Source organism: Malurus melanocephalus, unplaced genomic scaffold (genome assembly GCF_030028575.1).
Source record: "Malurus melanocephalus ecotype Western Australia unplaced genomic scaffold, MMel_1.1 scaffold_210, whole genome shotgun sequence".
Taxonomy (NCBI): Eukaryota; Metazoa; Chordata; class Aves; order Passeriformes; family Maluridae; genus Malurus; species Malurus melanocephalus.
Genome location: NW_026623442.1, coordinates 1,228,877 through 1,245,654, shown reverse-complemented (window position 1 = coordinate 1,245,654; position 16,778 = coordinate 1,228,877). Strand labels below are relative to the sequence as shown.

At 44.4% G+C, this 16,778-nt stretch overlaps 1 protein-coding gene across 3 annotated transcripts in view; it reads left to right on the top strand.

Moving 5' to 3' along the window:
• MAP6 (microtubule associated protein 6) overlaps positions 1–15,667 on the top strand; it is a 42,211-nt gene extending 26,544 nt beyond the window's left edge. Inside the window, exons 2-3 of one of the 3 annotated variants that reach the window (XM_057373923.1) lie at positions 703–916; positions 15,508–15,667. In XM_057373923.1, coding sequence (XP_057229906.1) covers positions 703–916; positions 15,508–15,516 — 223 coding nt within the window. In that variant the 3' untranslated portion in view covers positions 15,517–15,667. Of the gene's footprint in view, positions 1–702; positions 917–2,834; positions 5,448–9,680; positions 9,978–15,507 lie in introns of those variants that run through there. The other 2 variants (XM_057373922.1, XM_057373921.1) reach the window with 2 other exon arrangements.
• Positions 15,668–16,778: the final 1,111 nt, after the last annotated feature.

The following is a 16,778-nucleotide window of genomic DNA, read 5'->3' as shown; positions in this document are numbered from 1 at the left end:
AGAGATATTGGAATGGTTTGCTTCAAACCTGGAAGATTGTTGGTGTTGTATTGGGAAGGACTACAAAATGAAGAGGAGGCTGTGGATGGGAACCAGCAGACACTGATCCACACTTTCAACTGTGTTTGGGGCTTTTTCTTCCAAAAGTTGCAGCTCTATTCAAAAGAAATGAAAGATGGTGTTATTTTTTTCCCTGTAATTCAAGCATCCACTATCAGTTAATAAAGAGAAGCCATAGCTCACAATATGCTTGATAAACTCTGCATTTCCTCCTCTGCTTACTTCTAAGAACCAGTTTACTTCTAAGACAGTTTTATGTTAGTTAGCTATCTGTTGGTCTTAATTTTTTATGTGGTATTATGGAATTAACAAAACTGTTCTGCCTAATTTGGTGCAGTATAGGTGGAATCATATAATCCTCTMTGTACAGGCATGGCTAAGGTGTGTCCAGGACTGGCTGATTTTAACAGACCACATTTCATTTGAATTTGAATGTATGAATTTTGAATTTGAATGTATTTGTCAATACGTTTTAGATTAGGTACAAAATGAGCTGTTGRGAGCCTGTTTCTATGTAAACCTGACTGGATGGAGGCAAAATCCTTTCCACATAGACTTGGTTGAGCAATGCAGGATTCCATTCCCATGTTATCATTGTTGTGTTGCTTTAATTCCTGAAACCTTTTCCTTTTTGATCTTCAGAAATGAGTTCAGACCGTGGATAGACGTCAAGCCCGTGAARGCGATAAAAGCAAAGCCCCAGTACAAGCCACCAGATGAGAAAATCACCCATGAAACCAGTTACAGCGCTCAGTTCAAAGGGGAAACCAGTAGGCCTTCTCCAGCTGATAACAAATACCTGGAACGCAGAAGGATACGCACTCTCTACAGTGAACCCTACAGAGAACCTCTGAAGGTGAGAAACGGAGCASAAGGGACCCRGGGCCATCATTGCTCCTGGTGGGAYRTAYCCARYATAGTAARGCTGGGCTGAACACTGCCTGCTGTCACTCCTGTTACGTGGAATCCTCGTTCTGACCAGCAGGTGCATCTCAGGATCCACCTTGGAGWTGGTTTATAAAAGGCTGAGCATGTCCCAGTCATGTGTGCTGCCAGCCCAGAAAGCCAGTAGGGTCCTGAGTTGATTCCACAGCATGGGCAGGGAGATCAGGGATCCCCTCTGTTCTGTTCTGTCCCTCTGCTCTGTGAGACCCTACCTGCAGAGCTGCCTCTAGCTCTGGGGTCCTYACASAGGAGGGACATGGATCWCCTGGAGAGAGYCCAGAGGAGGCCATGGAGATGCTCCAAGGGATGGAGMACATCTKTTACRAAGACAGGCTGGGAGAGCTGGGGATGTTCAGCCTGGAGAAGAGAAGGCTCCAGGGAGACTTTAGAGCCCCTGTCAGTGCCTRAAGGGGCTCCAAGAGAGCTGGAGAGGAACTTTGGACRAAGGCATGGAGGGMCAGGACAAGGTAGAGTGACTTCCCACAGCTAGAGGGCAGGGTTAGAATGGTTGTTGAGAAGAAATTCTTGGCTCTGAGGATGGTGAGGCCCTGGCAMAGATTGCCCAGAGAAGTTGTGGCTGTGCCATCTCTGGAARTGTCCAAGGCCAGGTTTGAGGGAGCTTGGAGCAGCATGGTCTAGTGGAAGGTGTCCMTCCCCATGGCAGGGGGTGGGAACMAGATTTCCAGCCCAAATGGTTCTGTAATTCTGTGGGCTCTAGGACAGCTTGAGGCACTTTGTAGGTAATTGTGCCCGAGGTCAAATTGTAAAGTGAGGATTAGGGCCCAGATGAAGAGGTTTTTCTGTTGTCATTTCCTATGTGATTGTCCAGGCAGCTTTTTCTTTCTCCCTCCAAAGCTATAGGAGGCCCATGTTACATTTTATGCCAGGAGCAACATGGTAAGAGCCAGATCTTCATCTGCTGTTAAATCAGAGCATTCCATGGATTTTGACAGTATGCACTTGTGGCTTTAATCAGATGGAGAACATGTGTTGAGGTGGGCCTGAACTGAAATGTCTTCCAGCCTTGTTTTCTAGGAACAGCAGAGGATCTGCATTTAAAATGAGTCATTCTGTGAAGTTTTAAACCCAGGACCATAAGTCATTCCCTGAGTTGATGAGTGCTTAGATCCATGAGGTCTGAGAGGGATRGCAGGGTGAGCATGTAGGAGCTGAAGGCTTCTGTTCCCCCTTAATTTTGGTAGCTSTCCTTCCTATTTTGGGGATATAGAAACAAGACACTATTGTGGAATTTTCTCATGTGCCAATTTTCTCATTTTCTGCACCTCACRTATCCCAAAGTAATTTTTTTTCCATTTTGGGAATCTATTAAGGAGAAACAAGCAGAGGAGTTCCCTCCTGCAGGAAAGATGGAGACTTAGAGCAGCTTTTTTTTCCTCAGCATCATTTCTCTGCTTCCAGTCCAGAGAGAGACTACCCTCTATAGGTTTGCAAAACCTCTCCTGAAATCAGAGAAATATGCWGAAATTGATAAAATTTCTGATAATATTCCCTCTCCTATTCATCCTACTCTATCATGATGTGGGTACAATGGGCTCTGCTGGCTCCAGGGGCACCCTGGAGGGAGCTGGCCATTTGTAACTCAGCATAAGCCCAGCTGCTCCCTTGCCTTTGTGGCTGGGCAGAGCTGAACAGATAAAGYAACATTTGTTCCTGTTTCAGATCTAAATCCAATGTTTTCCACCTGTCCTTGTGTCTCTCCTTCTCTCTCTCTCTCTTTCCCTTTCTCTCTCTCTTTCTCTTTCTCTCTCTCTCTCTCTCCCTCTTTCTCCATCTCTGTGTTGTCATTTTGCCTGTCGCCCTCCATGCAGGTGGAAAAGCCTAGCATAAAGCCTTCCAAACCAAAAAAGACCACAACAAGCCATAAACCCCTGAAAAAGGCCAAAGACAAGCAGATTGCATCTGGCCGGGCTGCCAAGAAAAAGAGCGCCGAGACCTCCAACACTGCAAAGCCGGAGGATAAGGAGAAAAGCAAAGAGATGAACAATAAACTGGCTGAGGCAAAAGAGTAAATGTCACTGCATTTTCTTTTCCTTCTCATTTTTTTTCCTTTTCTTTCTTCTTTCCTTTTTTTTTCTTCTCCTTGATTAAATAAAGGCCACAAAATTAATTAGAGGCTTCTAATCTGCTTTTTGTTCTGATTGTTTTAGAAGCTTTTCTGTTTTATTTCCAAGGAGGATTAGGAAATTCTTGTTTCTGAGGTCAGATTGTTCTGCTTTGCCTGCACACCATGGCTCTGCACAGAGTGAGGGATGTGGGAATGCATAAGCAGGGTCCTAAGAGATGAAGGTGAAGGATCAACAGTGATTTACATCCAACTGCTTGTCCCTTTCCTTGAGCTTTGACAGCATGGAAGTGCAAATTGAGCCATGTAGGGGCAGTGCTCTCATCCCATGAAGCCCTTTAGGGTTGGCCATTGTTGTGTCACCTCCCACTGGTGTCAGCAGGTGAAGGGTTTTAAAGGCAGAGAGGATCAAGATCATTCATGGTGCCGTGGATCTTCTGTAAATCCACCAGAATCAGAGGTGTGGCCAAGAGCAATTTCCCCTGATGACACTGATGGGAATTCTGCTCCAAGAAGCAATGGGAAAGGAGATCCCATGGAAATTAAGGGCCAAATCCTCCACGACAGTAGGTGGGAGTAGGTCCAGCTGCATCAAGGCAACTTCACTCACTAACACCACTTGAAGTCCTTCATTTAAAAAAAATAAAGAGTGAGGGAAGGTGCAGTGGGCAGTGAAGACTTTCCAAAYACATGGCAGGTTAGACTAGGTTATCAGCAGATTGTTCTTCCCTATTGTTTCCCTAGGTTATGGATCTTTTTAATTATTACTGTTCTTTTTGAATCTTGATCTGCTTTCTTCACTTCTGGGGTGCCAACAGAGCTAGGTTTCAGAAAGTGGTTTAGTTTGCAGGCATGACCTTCCAAAGGGGTAAAAAGAAATGTTTCACCAAGGCTGSGTAGAGCTGTCAGTGCCCATTGTGTTGATTCTTCCACCTGTTTACGTTCATGTTGGCTCAYGAGCATCCTTAGAGGGCCATAAAAAAAGTTGCTGGGATCCTTAGACWCCTTCCAGAMAAACTCTCAGGGTTTCAATCCTATWTATTGTGCTCTCTAGGAAATCCYCACAACCATTTTGGAAGCCCTAAACACAACAAGACCATTTGTCAGATAGTATGAACTGACCCAACAGGCTGGCATTTTATGTCACAGAATCTGGGTCATTGGATCAGTGGGAGAGTTGGGGTCCCAATCCAAATTTATGTGCCTAACYTCTGGATTGGGTCCTAAATACATAAGGATTAATCTTGATCCCACCAAACTGAGCTGTTAAACTCTCCCATAGCAGAGTAGCTAGCTACAAGTTAAGATGCAGGGCTCTTGGTTGGTTTTTTTTTGCAGCTCCAAAATTCCTCTCCTAATGTGAAGGCCAGCTTGAAACTTCTGGAGGACAATTGGGAAGCRCAGAGACAGAAAGTAGGGTATGGAGGTGGTGTGTTGCTGTAGAGGTAGTGGAATGGGGAAAGTCTTACTGCTAGGGGTATTTTAGAGACGTGAAACTATCTAGCAGAAAAAATAATGTGTTGGGAGGGTGAGGAGTCCTGTTTTGGGGGTTTTATCCCATTAGAATTGGGTCTTTTGGAAACATTTATAAATGAGTGGTGGTCTACAGGGTTTGAGTGAAAGTTTYGACTGAGGAGAAAAGCTCCATGATATACAGATAGTAACATTTGCTGGCCTTAGTAATGAATAAATGACAAGTTCAATGTATCATGTGATGTGTCCTGTTTGCCTTGTGCTAACAGCCTAAACCTTTGAGTATCAGTAAGTATAGTGTTCTGAATTCAGTGGTGTAATTTCAAGCTTAGCTGTTTTAGAACTGTGTGCTATGAGCTAATCAGGTTTGGCAATGTGTATGTGGAAAATATACATTCATATATAGAAATATATTTACGTATTTAAACCTCCATGGTTTAGGAGGAAACCAGGGGAAATCCTCCAGGAAGTAAAACTGTGGAAATATTTGTGAATGTAGTGCTTTTTTTTTTTCTTTTCCTGGATGTGCATGCCTCATGGAGATGCTGACCTGTTCACATTGATCATTGCTTTTCTGAGTACACAAAAGCCCTGCAGCACTGCACAGCTCTGTCTCCAGAGCAGCTCAGCAAAARGCTTGTGTTGAGCTGGACCAGAGGCATGCTGCTTGCAGCTCTTCCTACCCATCACAAAAGGGACAACTGGCCAGAGAAGATGAGCTCCCAAGACTTTGGCGTGAATTCCTTGGCTTTTAAGATGCTTCATGCATCTTCACCATCCTCAGTAATGTCCTTTCCTATTGCAGGATGTAGCACCAGTTGCRAAGATATGTCACACCAGGCAAAACACATCAGGTAGGCCCTAGACAGTTCAAATAGCTCAATATCCTAATGTTACTTAAGGACAGACCATGCAACACAATTCTCCCTAGAATTTTTCAGTACTAAGTTTCACATTTAAAGGCACACCACATTTGCTACTGTTTCACCTGGAATTCAATGGGAATTTAGCCCTTGACTTCAAGGTGAACTAAATTTTCCCCAAGGAGCATCACTAAGATGCTCAGACCACCTAATCCAAGCATTTCCATGGCTTTGGATGAACTGCTGATCATCCAACGGCTTTGGGATGGTTTCTTGCCAATGAAGAGCATCCATCAGTGTTTGAAACATACGAAGTGAGGTGTCAAAATATGGCTTTTTGTTTCTAYAATACATGAAATTTTTTGATGGCAGGGGGCTTGAAACTATAAGATTTTTAAAGTCCCTTCCAACTYAAGCCATTCCATGAGCTCACTACTATGCTAGGTATGAAGTTAGCCAGTGGTTTTAATTCCCACTCTAGTGAAGGAACTTTCCAAGGGCCATTGAGCTGCCTATTTTTGATACACCTCTTTGGGTGGATAAATGGTCCTTGAAAGGTTTTCTTTGCAAAAAGAGCCTGGAAGACTGGTAGGGCCTGGATACCTCCCTCTCAGAYAGCAACAACATAGGGATAGAAATCCTGGCTTGTGCACCATCTGCATCAGCTCCTCAGCATGCATCAAAGCATACACACATATCCAAGCACACAGGCTGGCACTGCATTGAATGCCAGGAACTGCAGCAGAGGCAAGCCTCAGGGTGAAATCCTGCACTGCACTACCTTCCACAGACTCTATGTCCATCCAACCCACTCAGGTTTATCAGAAAGGAGACCTAATCTCTGTCATTTCAAGTTCACTTTGGGCTCTGAGCTTGTCAATCCCACTGGGAAACAGTGTTCTGCTGTTCTGTGTTTCCAGCTACCACAGCGCTGATTCTGTTCCACTGCTGATTTATAAGATGTTTTGCTTTCCTTGTAAAAAGAAAAAAAAAAATGTTTTGCTTTTTACCCTGTGAGAGGGTAATTGTGCTATTTGCATTTTCACTGTATTGTACTGTTACTCCTTTCTGCCAAATGGTGCTAATTGCTGACTGAGCTCCTGTTTTCTGGCTGCTTTGCACACCRATCACCTGCTTCTTCATTTGCAGTGCACCTGGTGTCAAAACCTGGCGCCCATGAATTCCACAACCTCTTGCCTCTTGAAGGCAGATAAGAAGTGTCTAATTAATATTTTGTGGCCTGGGTTTGGTTGCATATCACAGATTGTCTCTTGTAAACATGTTAAGCACACCTCCTTGTGGTGCTTTTTCATTGTTGATATTCTGATGAAAGTCTCTCTCTCCCACACACACACACATACACAAAATTAATGTACAGCCAATTGATTGTGACGTGCATGTGATCTTTGCTTGCTCAAAGGGTTCTTTTTCCAATGCTAAATAAATGTAAAGACAAATACCACCTCCTTGATCTTGTTTTCTCGATCAGAAGCACAGCTAAGTGACAGAAACACCTGTCCAAGTGAAATGAGGTCTTGTGTTGCTTAGAGTTGCCACTTTGATGCCTGCTGTAGGGATGGCTGGGCTGGCACAGTGTAACTCCCTTTAGATGGCTGTTAACCTCAGACCTGGTATGAGCACTGAGCATTTGCAAATGCAAAGATGGACAGTGAAGTCATGAGTCTGCTCATGAGCAAGTTTGCTTTTATTTTCTATATAAAGTATCTTCGAGTAGAGGGTTTGTGCAGTGCGAGCCCTGCTGTGCCTTGTACTGGCTCACGGAGCAGAGACTGTACCCCACTGAGAGCTGGAGGGAGGGTAAGGTGATGTGTAACCCTAACCCCTAACCCAAACCCTAACCCTAACCCTAACCCTAACCCAAACCCTAACCCTAGCCCTAACACTAATTACACTTTTTTCAACTACTTAAAGCTTTTGTTTTCTCCCTAAACCAAGCCTGGTCTATAAGAAGATGTCCTTGCCCATAGCAGTGGGGCTGGAACTAATTGAGCTTTAAGGTCCCTTCCAGCCCAAACTTTTCTACCATTCTGTGAAAAACACCTGAAAGGCCAATGAGAAGAGTCAAGGAGCTATAAATCCTCTTTGAAAAGAGGTGGCAAGTTCTGGGCTCGAGCACTTTCAATGCACTGCAAGCCCAGACGCTTGGCAGAGGCTGTAGAAGTGTAAAGCAAATGATTTTATATTAATGAAAGCATTGGCTATCTGGAAAAAATGATGCTTGAGAAGAAAGCAGGACTGAGGGCACAATTTTATTTTAAATTGTGAACCCTAATCTTAGCTTAATCTCTTTTTTCATTTAATTAGCCAGCAATTCCAATTTTTAATTGTATTTTCTGCTTTAATGGCTATCCCCACCAACCTGAAGAAAATTAYTRTATTTTTGAGCAACCTGGTCTWGTGGATAGTATCTCTACCCACATTAGGGGGYTTRGAACTAGATGGTCTTTAAGGTCCCTTCTAATCCACACCATTCTGTAATTCTATGATTTTAAAATCTCTCCTCCACCATAAYTCTGTTGATGTCCATGGACCACCAAACCTTTTCTGCCTTCCTGTTACTAAGGGTGCTATTTCTTATCCCTGCCTAGTTTACAGATYGGTTTCTGAATTTATTCCATCTGTGATCACATGCTAATAACAGTGATGCCTTCCCTCTCCCTTCCCYACCACCTTCATCCATTCATCAGTCACACCTATCTATGATCTTTGGAGTGTTTTCAGCTGGGCTGAAAGGTCACAGGATTCATCATTTCACTCTCTCCAGCTGGTATTGGAGAACATGCTCATATTTAAAAGATTATTTATTATAGGAGCTTATCTAGCAATCCATCATGGGCAACAAAGTGCTTCTCCCATGACACAAAGGTGTGGGGTCTTTTCCATGCTGCAGTCTGGATAGGTGATCCATCTGCTCCCAAAATGAGTGCTGGAAAACATGCCTTTGCTGCCCTGTTCTCTGAACTCACTCGGCCTTGCAAAAACCAAATGCAGAAAGGGGTAGGATGTATTTCAAGGGACAGTGGKACCTATTAGGCTTATGGAACATCTGGACTCCCTGGTCTTTAACCATCATTGTCTGAACCTGCTGCTGCTCACTGGTTCCTTAATCTTTGCCAAGTCATTWGTGACTGGCACTGCCCACCTCTTTCCAAGGGTTGTGCTGGAGGGCTTCACTAAAAATGAAGTGCTTTGTCTTACAAGAGCATTTAGTGTGAAGGTGTGGAGGCACTGGCTGGATGAGAAAYAGGCATTATTGTCCTTTTCGGTGTCTGGGTGAAGGGACAAGGAGGGGAGACAATAAGCTGAATTTTGAGAGTCAAATCTGCTTCTCAAATACTTAATAATGGARCATCTAGAGATCTCTTCCAACCTAAATAATTCTGTGATCTGAAAGTGGCTTTGCAGAGGTGTCACTCTGCCATAAGCAGCCTCATGAGGAGTTGCCTCCATGCCTCCAGTTTTAATGAGCTGCTTTTGAACACATTGTGTCCACACATCTGGGATCCTTGTGCATGGGTGGACAAAGAAGTTCCTCCTTGACACTCCCCATCCTTCCACTCCAGCTTGGGCACAGAACTGACATTTATCACTTTTGACACTTGCAAATCTCTGAGATCCCTTTGAAAACCTCAGATATCATTATTATCATTATGTTATTCCCTGACTGGTAAAATGATGTTTCATCAGCTGATGTGCCAGCCCTCATATAAATGCAACCTCCTGTGTCATTATATTCTTTGGATTTAGGGTTTATTTAGAGATGTGCCAGTGCAGKAGAGAAAGGGATTTTTTAAGAAGATGCTTCTGTCATAGCTTGTACCTCCCAACATCCAAGGAATAACAACCATTCCCAACAGTGACATCAGATCAAGAAGAGGACCCATACAGGAAGAAGAAATTCCCTAGTATAAACATGATTATATGGATGTACTCAGYTCTAAGAACAGTATCTTTTCCACATTTGGATAATATTGCAATTCTCAGACATGGGCTTCAGCTCTGCCTTGTTCCAGCAGTCATGGTAAGTTTGATCCAGTTGGGGAATTGGCACCTCACTTCCATTTGCCCTTTTTCACCTGAACTTTCTGGGTTGGGAGCAATTCCACTGATACCCCTGGGTCTACTTCCAAGCTCAGGGGTATGTGATGAGGGGTAACACAGCTCTGAGTCCTTCAGGACTGGTGGTCTGTCATGAACTCTGAATTACTTGTAAACACTATTAATTTCTGTTGCAGGCTGCCTTGGGAACAGCTCCCTAATCCTGACTGTCATGTGGAGGACATGTGAGGCAAGGATAAAAGAAAATTCTACTAGTGGATTGAAGGCATCTKTATGCTTTCTAAAATGCCAATTTTCTCTTCAGGCAGTCTACTCAGTGGAAGCCAACRGCAAAGACCAGCCACCAGAAAAATGATGGATGGGAGTAGCAGCAGATCTTAGTGATATGTGAGAGCACTGAGGAATAACTACCTTCAATTTGCTAAGTGGTGTGAGAGATGGGAAAGCATTTCTGAACCTTCYTTATTGTCCTCTGCCCACCCCAACCTAGCCTGTGGCRTGCAACAACCCCAMGMCCCCAAACAAAGTGGATCTTCCCTTCTCTTCTTGGAGAGACTGATGTGTCCTGTCTAGCTCAGAGAGAGGTCTGAAGAGCTGGGTCACAGCAAAGGGTGAGGAGCACCCTTCAGGCACATGGTGGAGGGGATCTCACCACACAATGAGTGGCAGATGAGTCTGTTCTATCAGTTAAACAGCATCCATGAGCTTGATGATTCCAGTACCAGATGGTCAGGGTAGGGAAACCCTGAGAGTAGTCCATGGCCATTGGACTAACCTGATCTTTGGCCTGGTTCAGGATTTAAAACCCAACTGAAGAAATGTTCAGCTGTGACCATCTTGTTTGGACCCAAGAGATTTGCCCAGAGAAGCTGTGGCTGCCCTGTCACTGGAAGTGTTCAAGGTGAGGTTGAACTGGAGCTGGAGCAACCTGGTCTAGAGGAAGGTGTCTCTGTCTGTGGCAGGGAGGTTGGAACAAGAGGATCTTGAAGATTCTTCCCACCCAAATATTTTGTGATCCTGTGATKTATGAGCAGGGACACAACCCCCCAAGGCACCTTGATTTTAATGAAACAGATAATGCTTTGGTGCTGCAGGACAATGGATGTCTTTGCCCTCCTTGCTCCTGCTCCCTCCCCTCTCCCCGAGGTTCATTGCTGATCAGAGATCTCTGTCTCTGTTGGTTCCTCCCCTCTTAGTCTGCAATGTCCTCACTTCCCCATCTGATCCCACTTGCCCACCACACCACCATTCCTTCTTGCCTTCAAAATAATTTTCCCTCCATTCTCTCTGCCAGCTTTTCCACGTTTGTCCCACAGACAATCCTTCATTTTTTCCCACCTCTCCCCATCTAGCATCTTTCCCCTCCACATCACTGTAAATACCCAGTTCCACCAAGGATGTCCTCCTTCCCATCTTTCCCCAGTTACTGTCTCATGTCCTGTCTSTCTTGGACTGTAAGACTTTCTCTTTGCCTGTACTGTGTGATATCATTCACCACTTGGAATAAATGATACCTACCAACTGCCCTTTCTCTCCTGTCTTGGTGTGACTTCACCAGATGTGCAGTGCATTKTGTGTCTGTCCTCATGGTCAGTCTTGCTTCTGCAGCTCTGTCTTTTAGGACGACACTGCTCATGTATTGTCTTTTGGTACCTTCGGTTTTTTTGGTTTTTTTTTTTTTTTTTTTTTTTTTTTCGTTTTTTTTTTTTTTGTGTTTTTTTTTTTTTTTTTTTTTTTTTTTTTTTTTTTTTTTTTTTTTTTTTTTTTTTTTTTTTTTTTTTTTTTTACAGCCACAGGGACAAGCTTTGTTGTCAGTGTAGGAGCCTGGCACATTCAGAGCTGCAGGACCTTCCGTCCCTTGCCATTCTGGTGCATCTGAGAAAGAGGTTGGCCTTTCTCCAACTTCCTACAGAGATGTCCTGTGCTGCCAGGTGGCTCAACAAATGCAGCTGCTGAGAAGAAAGAGGGAGAAATCTTGTAGTCCAGAGCAGAAGCAGCTGAGGGTAAAGGAACTACATTCYCCTGTAACAGGAAGCAGTGGTGGAGGTGTGTCAGTGGAAATCCAAGCAGATGTATCTCTCAAGGGGAATCAGCAAAAGCTGGCTTAGCATGAATCAGAGATGAATGCTCAGGGGGCTTCTTGTGCCTCAGAAAGTGCCCTAAACATCTGCTTCCTTTATCCTAGGCAAGGACTAGATCTGTCTGTGGTCCCTTCTACCTGTGACAGCAAGACTCAGTTGTGACTCAATYTCAGGTGGCTCTTTGCAGCTTCCTYGTCCTAATTTATTGCCTCARAGTGCTAGTTTGGTCTGTGCTGGAGCTGTTGGTGCACATGGAGGTGGTTCTTCCCAGGTGCTCCATCCAAACATGGAAAATTGCAGGAGCAGCTCTSTTTACCCTTACAGTGACCCTCACTGCCTGTAGTGTGCCAGAAAGCAAAGGAGATTCCTCATCACACTGAGTGAACTCATAGCATGGTCATCAATCTGGTGTCATGGGCCATCTGCAGGAGTTAGCTCTGAGGATCTAATAGAGGCAAAACTAAAGCAGGTTGGTGGACAGGGATGGGAGAGGGATCAAGCAATGCTTGGTCCCCTTGGCTTTCTTCAGTGCCTGTTCCTGTCCTGTCCTACCTGCAAGAGCAGACAGAAGAGATGAAATGTGTGGGGAGCTCAAATCCTCAGTGAGGAGCCTGGAAATTCTGTCTAGGACAAGCAAGACTTGCAGCTGGGTTGTGCCTGACATCTCCAGGCTGTAGGAATTTCAGCATAGGCTGGAAAGAGACAGTTGGGAAAAGRTTCTATCCCTTGATCCTATCTATCCCTAGGTGATATCCTGCATCCTTTCCTATGTGCCACCATGACTTGCTTCCACAGTGCTCCTGCCTCCTCCTCCTCCAAGCTGTAGATACCACCAGTAAAAAAGCTTTAGAACAGCCCAAAACAGCACTTTAAAAATCTCAGCTGCAGCTTTAGGGTCTGACTAGTATTTAGGACATGATTCCTCCATGCTGCTGAGATTCTCATCTGACTAATAGGTATGCAGAAGTCCCCTAACATCTATATTTCTGCTAGCAGAGCTCTGTAAGAGCTTGTCTATCTGCTTTGCAGGCAGACATTGGTTTGAACTCCAAAAGGCTGAGCTCCCTGTTGCTCACCCCACACCTACAATCAAACCAGATTTCACAACCAGGCACTTTGTTCTTCTTTGTTGCAAAGGTTGGGTTGGAGACCTGGAAATGTGCAACTGTTTGGGGCCAGCAAGRTCCCAAACCATTGCACATTTCCAGGTCTCCAACCCAACCTTTGCAACAACCCCTCTGCTTGCTGAGGTTTAGAGCAAGGCTAAAATTCTGCATTTCCCTGATAAAACTTGCTGTGTTACCTCTACTTGAGGCTGTTGCCTCTTCCAAAGAATGCAACTGAGACCAATTTGGAACGATGTTAAAATCATTTTCCAGGAAAAAGAAGGCTTGTATTTTTGTTTCTRTTTTGTCAAGTCARCAAACTCTAATGCACAAAGGGCAAYGCAGCATTCAGAAGACAGCAGTGASTTATCATAACCTACTCATAGTCTAACTGGGAATTGCATTTGCCTAGAAATCAGTGAGTTTCTATCTTCTGAGAAACATGAACCTGCCAATATCCTCCTGGATAAGGGCACTAACCAAAAGGTGGTTCCTCCACAGAGGAGAGCTRTCTCCTCATCTGAATTCTCTGGGAAAGAGAGGACAGACTTCTCGTGGTTTTTTTTCTTTAAAATGTTCCTTCAGCGCCGAAATTCAGTGCCTGGCACTGTTACGTTGTTTCTGAGCCACTGGTAGAGGATTCCTGCTGCTTCTAGTTCTCTTAAAGGCAACTTTTAATTTTCCTTGTGCCTATACAGACTTGTAACAGCTCCCAAATAGCTAAACTGCTTTGAATGAATGTAATTTTGCAGAAGGGAATACAAGTCATCAGCTCATTTTGATATGAGGCCACCAAACATTAAGATCTGAATTCATAGAGGAACAGCAATGAGATATGAGCAGGTCCTCCACATCTCTGAGGAATAGGATAATATTGCTTGAGCTRTCTCAGGCAAGTTTATACCCCATGTCACAAAATCCCAGCTCCATGAGGTTATACCAGGACCAACAAAGAGGAGACTATGCTGATGGTGGCCCATGAACACCCCACATTATTACCAACCACTTTGTGCTGCCTCTGGGAAACAAATCCCTGCTGAATTTCATACTCTTTCTGCATCTCTCTCAGATATAACAGGAGTAGAAATCTGTCACCTCTAATTAATCTGTTCTACATTTCTCACCTCACATAATAACCCAACARTTTACCATCAGCAGCCCTCATAAGKGCAAAGATCTCCAAACTCTTTCCACACTTGTCTTAATAAACAAAGATAATTTGTAAATTATCTTTGTTGCTGCATGTATGTTGGGGCTTGTTATGTTTCAGGATCAGGCTTTCCTTTTAACTCTCCAATTTGCACACTCACAGCTCACTTTTCCCAAGGCTGGTACCCAGGGCCAGACTCCACTGTGCAGCCCTGCAGAGAGCAGTCAGGGCTGTTTGCTCTGCATGCTCTGTTGTCCCTGAACACCAGCTCCCAGGGAAAATAATATTATTACCTCCCCATCACACTCCTTCCAGTTTAAAACAGGTTTGGAATGGGCTTATGTGGTGGATTGTGATGGACAGTCATACAATTGTCTGTATTCATGCAAAGAGGAAGCCAGGGGATGAGATGGGACACAGCCTCCTTTCTCCTCCAGGAGGCTGGGTCAGTCTGAAATCCATGGCTGAAGGATTGTACAGAGTCATGGGCAAAGAGCCTGTAGATTAAAATGAAGAACATATACCTCAGGCATCAGCTTTTTGACTGCCTCAACAGGGAGGGTGAGGGTGAGTATTTGAGAGACAGCTGTCCTGCCAGTGCTCTTTGCGTGGTTCCTCCCCACAAGCCTCTCATGAAGAGATGATTAGTCTTTGGTCTGGGTTGGGCTTATTATATGAACCAAGAAGGTGGTAACCATCCACTCCATGGCATCAACCTCTCCTTTCCTCCTCTAAGCTGGATCCGTTTCCTGTACAAAGATGATGCCAGACTGGGGGACAAATGGGGATCTCCACAGTCCCTTGATGTAAAGCTGCYCATTTTAAAGCTAAGAAGGTTTCTTGTGTGTCTCCAACTGCTTTCTGCCTTTCTGCACCCTCATAGACCTGTCCCCATCCACCATGTTTCACCTCATCCCTAGAGATCATCCTTCTCTTTCCTAATGAACACTGACTGCCTTGTTCTGTACAGGTCTTTCCTTCCCCATCCCTTCCTCAAGACCCAGCCTTCMCTCCAACACCAGTCCAGAGCTTCTACTGGCAGCATTATGAGTGCCTTTGTTCTTTTACACTGCCATCCAAGACCATCYAGGTACAGAGGTGATCCTATCAGGCATCCAATACTTTGTCTCCTGGAAGTATCAAAGAGAAGGGGTGCTCTCAAACTGGGTTTAGCATATTTTAGCTGGGCATGCTTTCCTGACAGTTGTTTTAACAAGTTCCAGGKGCTTCCAGAGTAGCACAAGAGCTCRGCTTCCCTGTGAAGCTGAGCTTTCACCACCYATCTGGAGGGAAATAAGCTGTTTCTTTGTGAGACAGTTTTACACCAAGGTGCTTGTTCGATGCAGGTTATAATCAATTGGCAAGCATTTTGTGTATCTGACAACRGGCATAATCCTGGTCACAGTTAAACCAAGGGCTGGTTGTACAGTCCAGGCCAAATCCTCACAAGTTTTGTGGACATCCATGGGTTTTGGACCAGTTCCTTGCAGGAACCAGGACCATTTTCCTGCCAGCCTAAGGATGCACCAAATGTGTGATTGTTTGGGGAGCACTCTGCAGAGCCACTAGTCTTGGGGCAAAGTCTAGCTCAGGGGTGGCATTTTGTTGTCAYGTGCCAGGTGATTGCTCTGACAGCTTTGCAATGATGCTCTTTCTCTGCTTCCAGGACCCCTGAAAAAAACACTGGTGCTACAGACCAAGAACCAAGTACTTTAGTGCAGGACCAACTCACATGAAGTCGGGAACATTCGTCTGAGCAGCAGTTGGAGCAAATGTAAAGTCTGCATGAAATGTGTATTAYCTGGCTGGCATAAAATAAAGCTGATGATGAGAGCTGAATGACAATTTCTGTTGTCTCTCAAGGACTTTGAAGTTACTGTGTGATGCAATTATCATGTCTGTGCCTTGATTTATGTAAAGTTACAGACAGAAAAATGGGTCCAATTCTTCCTTGATTCATAGCTGTGAAGCAGCAATCGTTTTAGTGGTCTCTCTATTTTACATGGGCAACAGAGAGACAGATTCACATTCATAGCTTGTAGAATTATCACACTGGATTTCAGAAATTACGCCAGAATCCTAATTGATGGAATCAACATCTCCCTTCAAAGATCCTTGAAAGGTTTAATGCACTATAAATTCTCAACCACTGTCAAGAACTCATGTTTGGATATTGCCAGGTGCAACATCTGACAGATTCCCTTGTCACTGTGTTATAGCCAAGAATATTTCAGACCTTCTTCTGAGGCTGCTAGCATATAACTGATCACCAATTTGGGTACCACTTAAGGCAAATAATAGAATTATTTGGGTTGGAAGGGACCTATCGATCATCCAGTTCCAACCCCCTGCCATGGGCAGGGACACCTTCCACTAGACTAAATTGCTGCAAGCCCCGTCCAACCTTGCTTTGAACATTTTTAGGGATGGGGCAGCTTCTCTGGGCAACCCGTGCCAGGGTCTCATGACCCTCACAGGGAGGAATTTCTTCTAAACTAAACTAAACTAAATATCCCCTCTTTCAGTCTGAACCCTAGTTCTGTCACCACATTTCCTGATGCAGAGTCCCTCTCTGCCTTCTTTGTAGGACTCTTCAGATACTGGAAGATACTCTGAGGTATCCAGGCAACAATCTCTTTTCCAGGCTGAACAGCACCAACTTTCTCAGCCTGTCTTTTTAGGGGAGGTGCTCGAGGCACCTTACCAAATGCTGGACAAGACACCAAAACTTGCTGGCAAATTAGTATTTCTTCTCAGCTTATATTCTAAAAACTTTTACTGAAAAATTGTGAAGTTGTTCACAATTGGAAATGTGGGAGCAATTTGGTYSACTTATGGTTGTTCTGTATGTCCRTRTTTTCCGGGTGAGGTTCCCTRTGTTCATAAGATTGGACCYGATGRSTTGGAGGTCTTTTCCAATCTTAATGATTCTATRGG